Source organism: Ammodytes marinus (assembly GCF_949987685.1).
Source record: "Ammodytes marinus genome assembly, chromosome: 2".
Taxonomy (NCBI): Eukaryota; Metazoa; Chordata; class Actinopteri; order Uranoscopiformes; family Ammodytidae; genus Ammodytes; species Ammodytes marinus.
The window spans coordinates 12,537,167-12,546,821 of record NC_137231.1 but is presented as its reverse complement, the minus strand read 5'-3'; the positions used below and the strand labels follow the sequence as shown (position 1 = coordinate 12,546,821).

The following is a 9,655-nucleotide window of genomic DNA, read 5'->3' as shown; positions in this document are numbered from 1 at the left end:
TTTCGTTCATCCTCAGTCTTCCTCTTCCTCACGGTCACTGGGAGGGTCTGGGGGCAGAATGCCTGAACGCTGATTGGTCTGCTAGTGGGCCTCCTTTGCCAAGCCTTCAGCACCAGTTGGTATATAAGCTGCTTGGTTTGCATGAGTCCGACAATTAAGAAGTTTGTGATCATCAGAGTCCAGCACAGCTTGTTATCCTGCCATCCATCTGAGACCGGTAAGCTGAGCTGAGGAAGTCTTCTATGATCCCGGGGAACAGAGAGAATACTCCCATTTTCAACAGATTTTTTATTTATTTTTTAATTATTTGGCGCTCATATTCTAATAGAACTTCTCTGCTTCACAGTGAGATGAAGACCCAGCAGACCCTTCACGTGGCCACCCCGGTGAGGCAGAGCCTTGCTCTGACCAAAGTGGCTGGGACTTCAGTTTACCTCAAGCTGGACTCATCTCAGCCCACTGGATCCTTTAAAATCAGGGGCATCGGACACCTCTGCAAAACGGTGAGTAATCCCCCTCTGTAAAGTGTGTCAGCTCCAGTGTGGACTCAAGGTGTGTGATGATCTGCTACTATAAACAGGTGTCTATAGTAGCAGATTTTTGACTTTAATGTCCCTTTTGTGTTTTTGTTCTCGTAGTGGGCAGAGCGAGGATGTGAGCGTTTTGTCTGCTGTTCAGGTGAGCACTGGAACGAACAAAAGTTAAAGAAAAAGGAATAAAAAGGTTAGAGTTGTCTTTGCCCTTGTTGGTGTGTCTGACTAATATTTGGTAATTTCTCTCCCAGGAGGAAATGCGGGTATGGCAGCGGCTTATTCTGCACGTCAGCTCGGGGTTCCTGCAACCATAGTAGTTCCAAGTGTCACACCAAACCCAACAGTGGATAGGCTGAAGGACGAGGGTGCCACAGTGGTGATCCACGGCAAGGTAAGTTCATCTCACCCATTGTTGTTTTTTTTTTTTTTCAATTTAAACAGGAAAAACAAACAAGTTATACTGGATTCTGGTTTACTTTTACGCAGTTATTAGTTTCCTGTTTTTCCTCATCCAATGATTACATGAAGGATGGTCTAAGCAACATGATAAAGAAGACACAGGAAGTTGCATTGACATAAGAAATCCAAAAATCTAACCAAAATAGCTAAATATTTACTACATGTAGATAAGATATTTGTCCCACTGCATGTTTCAGCAACAAAGGGATTATCCAACTGGAGAGTAAACGACTCAATAAAATATGTAAAGACACATTATAATATAAGTTAACAAACAGACCGCCAGATAAAATAAATAACAGTTTACTTAACATTGTGCAGTGTAGTGATATTACACAGTGAATAACAGTGTGTTACCGCATGTGTTGCATATAAGTGTTGGTGTTAAGGGACGCTCAATCTTTTTTGAAGGTTGTTTAGTTCCTCAAATGAATGACATTTGTTGTGTCTTGTGTTTTTTAGGCTCTAAATGAAAGCATTGAATATGGACAGCAGCTTGTGGCAAACAACCCCGGCTGGATCTTCATCTCACCCTTTGATGATCCCCTCATCTGGTAAGAGTCAGTGTGTCTGTCCTATATGCTTGTACTCTCAGTGATCTATCTGCTATAATGAGGTGGAGAAGGAGAAGGGATGAGCCAGATTCTTCTCTGGAAATAAAAATTTTTTAAATGTGCAAAACACCGATGGCAATGCATGTCTTATCATGTAGCGTCGTTTGTTCATGGCACAGTTGCAGGAGCTGGACGAGGTGTTTTGTCAAATACACGGTATCTTATCAGAGTGCCAACTTTGAGAGTTCTGTCATAAACACATTGTTACAAACATAAATCTCTGTCAGCAAGGGCTGCTTGTGATGTGATCAGAATTGTATAACATACCCACATAAATAAGACATCAATGTTTCTCCTAAGGGGGAAAAACAAATCAACAATCGTCTACATTTACAAACAAAAAAAGAAGTCTGAGTTTACTTTACTTAACGGTATTGTAAATTAATTGTTGGATGTGCAGGAAAGTGACACGGGGTTATGTTTGTGTGTGTACAGGGAAGGCCACACGTCCCTGGTGAAGGAGCTGGAGCAAGACCTGAGTGAGAAGCCAGGAGCGATAGTGCTGTCTGTGGGAGGTGGAGGCCTGCTGAACGGAGTGGTGGAGGGGCTGCGGCGTGCGGGCTGGGCTGACGTGCCCATCGTAGCCATGGAAACCTTGGGAGCACATAGCCTCAACGCAACCATAAAGGCTGGAAAGCTGGTCACTCTACCCAAAATCACCAGGTACAAATTTACCTTATAATCACAGATATCACATAGCATTCCAAACAAAAACATCATTATCCCACTTCTTTTTTTCTCACACAATTCCTCTATTGACCGGCCCTTTCTCCTTTGCTCTCTATAGTGTCGCAACCACACTGGGTCTGACCAGGGTGTCTGCACAGACTTTTAAGCTAGTGAACGAGCACACCGTTTTCTCACAAGTGGTCACAGACCAGGAGGCTGTCAAAGCTGTGGAGCGCTTTGTGGGTGAGTTGTACAACTTGAACCTATAGCAGATACACAACCGATCTGAAATGCCCCCCAAAATCATCTTTGAGACTGATCTCTTCTGGTATCTCCTCTTTATACAGATGATGAGAAGATCTTGGTGGAGCCTGCCTGCGGCGCCGCCCTGGCAGCTGTGTACAGCGACACCATCAAACAGCTACAGGAGGAGGGCATGCTGGCAAAGAGCCTGGGCCCAGTGGTCATTGTGGTGTGTGGCGGCAACAACATCAGCATGGAGCAGCTAAGGAGGCTGAAAAAACAGCTCGGCGTGGTCTAGTGTGGCCCGACCAACTCATATCTCTGCTGACCTTTTCCTCTATTCCACCCCATCAGCTGGTCTCATTACGCCCATTATTCATGAGCTTCATAGACCAAATCATTCCAGACTCTCCTGAGCACTGAGACTGACACGTGTATGATGAGAGTTAGCTCTGCTGGAGCGGTTTTTGTCTTCTTCTTTTTTATATGCTAACAATGTTGTAATGTCATGCTGCTCTGGTAAAGGTTGATTCTGACTAGAGGGAGCAAAACGGACATGTAGAAAAAAGAAAAAATGTACACTAACACATTTAAGTTGCGTTAAGCGTGCCTGCTTTGTAAAAAAAATTGCTTTTTTTGTACTTTGAAATGTATTGTAATGTATTTTACCTATGCACTGAAATGAATAAATTATATTTCTGATTATTCTTCTGCCTAAAGAATCATTTCCCCTGCATTGACAGTTTCTTATTCCTGACTTTAGAAGGAAAAGGTGAAATACAGATCAAAACACTTCCTCGCAACACAAGCTTTAACCGCTTCTGGTTTCATTTGTTTCCCATTTTTAACATTAGAATTACCATCTGCATCACAAACACAATGTAAGTCAGACTACTTTGTTCTGACTTCACTATCAAGTGCTTGAATTGTACCCTTCAAAACATGCATTCAATGATAGTTTCATAACTTTGCATGTACTACTGTATGTGTAAATGTATAAAATATTCAGGAATTCATAATAGGATTAATAATGATTACTTATTGTTTTAATTATAATATTTTTAAAGATGATAAGATCCTAAAAAAATGACATACTGTTAAAAGCGTAAGCAAATGCTTCAACCTACACCATTTAAAAAAATATATTTTTGTCATGATGTTGTGATCAAAATAAACTACACTTAACTTAAAGGCCAAAGTACTTCAGTATGTAATGGAGAACTGCGTGTCTACAGTATATATACTGTATATGTATGGCATTTGCTATGTAAAGCCCTGGGATATAACTTGTGATGGTCTATTAAAGCAGGGATGTGCACATTAAAAGTTTGATATTTGGGCTACAGCCTCATTACAATTTCTCCCAGACGATTCAATCATTCACTGTACAACAATTCATTAATAGCCCCGGTCTCAGTAGCTTACTTTCTAATTAAACTCCTCTCTCCTGGGCGAGTGCTTTGACAGGCACGATGCACCCAGAATTACATCCTTGAGCGACAAGAATCCCACACATGATTGAATGAGTTAATCATAAAGTTTTGGAGATGACCTACAACTTTTAACAACACCGTGAATGAACTCAGTTGACGCAGTGGACCGTGTTTACATGTATTGCAAGGGGATTGTATACCAGCCAGGTCAAGTTTCCTCCCTGGCCTTTCCTTTAGGTTTACTAAAGAAGCTGTTTATTGGTCATTTGCATGTGCTTGACCCCCAGCAGGCGTTTCCACGCCTTTTGGATACACTGAACTTCCCAGCATTTGGTTGGCTGGATTGCGAGGGATGTGGCACTTTTCCTAGCAGCTTATTGGTCTAAGGGTCATTAAAATGAAGACAGATGGTCTTTTACATCAGCAAGAGGGGAAACAGCTGTGTATGAGGGGACAGTGGATCGGTTCCTTATACCCTACCAGACAACATACTGGAGACATGTGGGATTATGTGTGTGTAACACTGCATACTTTGTATTAAACATTTGACTTTTTTTTAAATAAACACATAAAATTGATTTGTTGTTAAATACTTTTCTGGGAGAACACAGCCATTGAGCAGCAGCCACACTGTTGACTGAGTGACAAACCACTGGTAACTCTTATCAACTGAGTTTGTACTGTAATACAGATATACATGACCAATTACTTTTTTGAGACCAAGATTGTGTTTTCAAAAGCTTTGAATATAGCCAACAATGGAGCTGATGGGACAGCTTGAGTCATGACTGGAGATCCAGCTGAAACTGGCCTGGTCCAGAGCTCGCTGCTCTGAAAAGCCGTCCCGTTTTACTGGCAACTGTGACATAACCAGAGCCGGTCACAGGCTGTTACATAAAAAGCCTTGTCCTAAAAGAGACAACACATTCTTCATGGGCATCATTCATCCCCTGAACAACATTCATTATCCCTGTAAACACATGTGACAGACATGTTACGCCATGTTCAGTCAAGTATGCTAATGACCACTTTTAGGGACATTTATGCTATGTGTTTATCTGAAGAATATCGGGAAGAGAAATTAACTGAAATAAACATAGAAATGGTGTTTGTACATGAAGACATTTCTTTTATTGTGACACAGAAATCTCAAATGCCATCTGATTCTTTACATCTGTATAATCCATTTTAGATATGTTAAGTTTCTGATGTGCAGAGGTAAGACAATAAAAGTTAAGTTAATGCAACCATAAATAATTATAATAAATATCAAGTAAATGTACAGCACACATTTTTATCGCAACACCTCTTTGTAGGGATATGTCCTTTGTAGAACCTTGTCCGCTTCCCCCCCGCAGTTGGAGGAAGTAGAGGAGAGAGTGTCCCAGTTAGCAGCGGTATATCACCCTTCAGAAGAACTGAACGAAAATCAAAACTCGCAAGCAATTCAACAATCCAATATGCCAATACGTTTTTCAGTTCTATCCCAACTAGAATGGCGATTTTACTCACACAAGAAAACATGTTTCACCATGAGTAGAAGAAATTGAATCCATCTGAGTACAAGACAAAAGGTGATAAGATTACTGGTATTTTCCAAAATTCATAAAAAATAACAACACAACAAACCGGATATCCAACAGACATCGCCTAGTTTGCTCATTTTGTAGAATTATTTTCTTGGAAGAGTAGTGCAAACCAAAACCAAAACAAAATGATATGGTGAAGAGAATAGCAAATGCAATTAAAAAAAAACTGCTGTAAAACATAACTTCAGTCTATATACATTTTTTTTCCTATTTGCTTGTTTTTACACAGCTTGACATTTGGTTATGGTTAAAATGGACAAACAAAAAGAACCAGCAGAATCCTGAAACTTCTTTCATTAAAGAAAGCTATGAAAAGGCAGAACTCAAGATAATCCGCTGCCCCTCTCCCCAGTGTGTGTTTATATGCGTGTGTTGTGTAGATTGTGTCTGTTGGGGAGCGAGGGAGAGGGGCGGCAGGGGGATTTGTTGCACATTCAGTAGCAGTAGCACACACACAATGTGGGAGAGCAGCTCATCAGAACAGCATCTCCTTCCTGTTTTCACAAAGCAACACAGGTTTCACAAACCTGAAAATGCAGTATATAGGAAGCAGCAGGCCTCTCCTGCTGCATCTACCTGACCTACCATGCCGCATACGCTACTCGGATATTCGAAAAATCAAAGAACAATTTCATAAACTTATAGAATAATATGACTTTTTACATTACTTAAATACCCTCTCTTGGGAGACTCGGATAAAATGTATTCAGTTTATATAGGCATAAGTTAGTTTGTCCATTAGCAGTTCTTTTTTTTTTCTTTTTTTAAACAGGCAGTAAACTACATAATATCCTGTACAGCAGTTGTTTACATGTTCTGCCTGCTCATAGCGGACACTGTCAGAAAATAGGCAGCATCACACATTTCCTTTTTCTTGTAGTAGTCGTACCTCCGTCTCACATGTATGATAATTCTATGAAAATCATTTGGGTTTTCCTTTCTCCACACACAACCAGCATCAGCCTCTAGAGAGAGGCTCCTACAGCAAAGGCATGTTTCAGAACATCACCCCCGCAGAGGGGAGACAGAGGCAGGCAGCTGGAGGTTAAGCTATAGGAGGAGAGCAACACTTTGTTAAGTTCACAGATATGCAAAGTTCAGCAAACTCAGAGCAGAGCCAGGTTTTGTCTGAGACCATGCTCTCAATGCTGAAAAGTTACCGCAGAGAGATTGTTCACAAATTATGAATTTATCTTGCAACTGTAAAAGTGCTGATCAGAAGTCCATCCCATGGCGTTGTTCAATTCACATAGCTTGACCCAAAGTTAGGTTAAGGGAAAATGAAGAAAAAATAAAAAAAGGTTTGTCACAGTTGTTTCACTTCAATGCCATCCTCAAACTCAGTGCAACCAGAGCCGACACTTGTAAACGGTGTCAGTCTTAGTTCAAATTATCTTCCCTGAATTACTCACAAAAATATGCATCAAACATAAAATGTTAAATGTATTTGTGTGTTAAAAAAAAGAAAGAAGCAGGGATAAACATGCAAAGCCTCAAAACCCAACAAAAATCTATTAAATTCATTCAAATGTATGGTTTTGTTGGAGCAGCAGAGCATAAATAGGGGGGGGGGGGGGTCACAATTAAGAAGGGGGGTTGTCAAGTCTTCTTAACCGCTGAGAGGGTCCTCGCGGTAGTGGATCGCGTATCGCAGTTTCTCCAGCATCACATCCAGAGAGGTGTACTGGGGCAGTTTCACCATGAACATACACGTCTCCACGCGAATGTAGCGCAAGTCTGGCTGACCTGGAGAGAAGGAACACAGGAAAAGGTGTATTACAACAAAATCTCCTAGGAGCATTCTAATGAGTCTTGTTATTTAAGTTCACCACAGGAACTTTTCGAGGAACTAGAGGACAACACGAGTGTCGTGTCTGTGTAAAAAGTGTTAAGAGAAAATAAGCTTGTTGAGGTTGTGCTATGTGTCCATTATGAGTTAACAAACACAATCAGCAACACCGTCAAAGTCATTCTAAGGGTGCAAGACAAGATTCATTGTTATCACTAGCCCTGTCAGCCATTACCTGCGGCCCCATCAGGAGGGGCGATCTTCATTGGGTACGGGGGAACGTGGGCGGTGTCTGGCCCGCCGTCCTTGCAGGGGCAGGTGAATGGTATGCGCTCCTGGTTGCAGGCGAACTTGATGAACTTGCAGAGCTCCTCTTGAGTAAACATCTCTAGGGCAGTCCAGAAGAACTCGATGTGCTGATCGGTCTCCATCAGACCCACCTGATACATGGTGTGAGCCTATAGAGGGAGAAAGCAGGGCAGACTGATTGGACACCAATTTGTAGAAAAATATGGGGTTTCTCAGTTGAACCTTACACGTCTGACTGACTTTATGTGTGTATAAGTTTCATCAATCATTATAAGCATTTATGACACGGACGGACATATTTCTTAATGTTAGGCCCAGAACAGGTGGACATTGTAAAAACAAATTTTCACCTTTGGGACATTCAAAACAAAAAAAACATGTAGGCTATTTTACCTTAAGAAACTCCAGGTTGATGTAAGGCAGGCCGCATGTCCGCAGCTCCACCTCGATAGGGCTGAGCATGGTGAGCAGCTGCAGGGGAATGATTGAGCTGAGCCCGGCACGCACTGCTGTCATACACTCCACGTTCTGCAGCTCCCTCAGACGGAGGCTCCGCACCGTCCGCGCGTACACATCCTTGTTATCCCAGCTTAAACACACACAAAACGCAAGCACACAATATATAAAAAAGGGGGGGGGGGCTATAATGAGAGGGTGGGTCAACTGAGAGAGTTTTCAGTACCTGACAGTGAGGCTGCGACCTCCCTGACAAAGCTCCACCTCCTCTCCTGTCATAGTGACGTAGGTGAAGGTGCAGCAGGGCCGGCCGGGGGAGTCTGGGCTTTCTCCTGAATGGTGCTGGGAGGAGATCTCGGCACACAGGGCCTCCAGGTCCGTCTCATCACTCACCTGAAGGGGTCGGGGCACAGAGGTCGTGTTAACGTCACTAGAACCGTGGTGTTAGCAGGGGAAGGGCACGAGCTACCTTACTACTGGTCCCTTACTACTTAAATCAGTGATTTTTACATTTTGTTACATACTAATTATACTTAGTCTGCACATTGTTATGCCCTTATATTGTACATATTTAATTTCTTCAGTTTGCTGTATATTGTACATATTGTAAATAATGTTTTTTACATTGCACATTTTCAATTTATTTAGTTTTTCGATACCGTTCGGTTTTGCCTGACTTTTTATACTAGTTTGAATTTATTTATTAAATATATTGAATGTCTTTTTCTGTCCTTTCTACCTATTGCACCGTGGGTCGGAGAGAAACGTATGTTAAATTCCTCTGTATGTCTGGCACATATAGCAGAAATTAACAGTAAAGTTGACTTGACTTACATTTTCAAACTTCTTGACATAGTTGTAGGTGAGCACATCGGCTTCCTGCAGGTCCTGCTCGGGGTCCAGGGACTCGCCCACCAGACCCTTCCAGAAGGAGCCCAGTAGATCCAAAGGAAGGGGCACGTCTGCACGGATGGCTATGCCCAGAAGCTGACCAAAGAAGTGCAACAACTGCTCCTCTGCATAGCTGATAGGGCACGGCGTCAGGATGTACTTTCCCTGAAGAAAGGAACAAACATCCATGATTCATATGACATCATCTATGATAGGCTTGTTGTGCCAGATCTGATTCCTAGAAAGCTGATTTATTGTGCTTTCAACAGAACACTCTATTAATGTGTTGTTATGGCACAACACAATTTCCTTACAGCTTACTGTGAATGTTTTCAAACAAAGATTGGGGGTGGTATTGGACAAATCCAGTCAAGGATATATACTGTATATGCCTTGTAGAACTGCAATATCAGAAAAAGACATGCTGACAAAATGTCAGTTAGCAAACTATCTTACCTTGTTTCGGTTGGCTGCAGCACTGGGGCAGGGGAGCAGCAGGGAAAGAGCAGAGCTCTGTAACTCCTTACACACCTGCCATAGGAAATGTCTGAAGGAGCCACCTGAAGAGACAGATTCATCAAAGCTACAGTTAGGTTAAAAAAATAAAAAATAGCCCTGAGAAGGTAAAGACTGCAAGGCATTAAAGGAAAAGATGTGGAGGAGAAATCAC

General features: G+C 42.0%; 2 protein-coding genes across 3 annotated transcripts in view; one reads left to right on the top strand and one right to left on the bottom strand.

Moving 5' to 3' along the window:
- Window positions 1-347: 347 nt before the first annotated feature.
- On the top strand, window positions 348-2,816 carry LOC307264827 (L-serine dehydratase/L-threonine deaminase-like; the record flags this gene model as incomplete). Its single annotated transcript, XM_080046349.1, has 7 exons — window positions 348-503; window positions 639-678; window positions 785-924; window positions 1,455-1,546; window positions 2,042-2,269; window positions 2,394-2,518; window positions 2,623-2,816. Exons 1-7 carry the CDS (start codon window positions 351-353, stop codon window positions 2,814-2,816), a joined length of 972 nt encoding a protein of 323 aa, XP_079902475.1. The 5' UTR covers window positions 348-350.
- Window positions 2,817-5,116: 2,300 nt separating this feature from the next.
- Window positions 5,117-9,655, bottom strand: part of hectd4 (HECT domain E3 ubiquitin protein ligase 4) — a 38,068-nt gene continuing 33,529 nt past the window's right edge. For both annotated transcript variants that reach the window (XM_080043187.1, XM_080043188.1), the window contains exons 71-76: window positions 9,442-9,545; window positions 8,929-9,150; window positions 8,321-8,487; window positions 8,032-8,227; window positions 7,565-7,787; window positions 5,117-7,286 (exon numbers count right to left, since the gene is read on the bottom strand). In XM_080043187.1, the coding sequence (XP_079899313.1) occupies window positions 7,150-7,286; window positions 7,565-7,787; window positions 8,032-8,227; window positions 8,321-8,487; window positions 8,929-9,150; window positions 9,442-9,545 (1,049 nt within the window). In that variant the 3' untranslated portion in view covers window positions 5,117-7,149. The remainder of the gene's footprint in view (window positions 7,287-7,564; window positions 7,788-8,031; window positions 8,228-8,320; window positions 8,488-8,928; window positions 9,151-9,441; window positions 9,546-9,655) is intronic.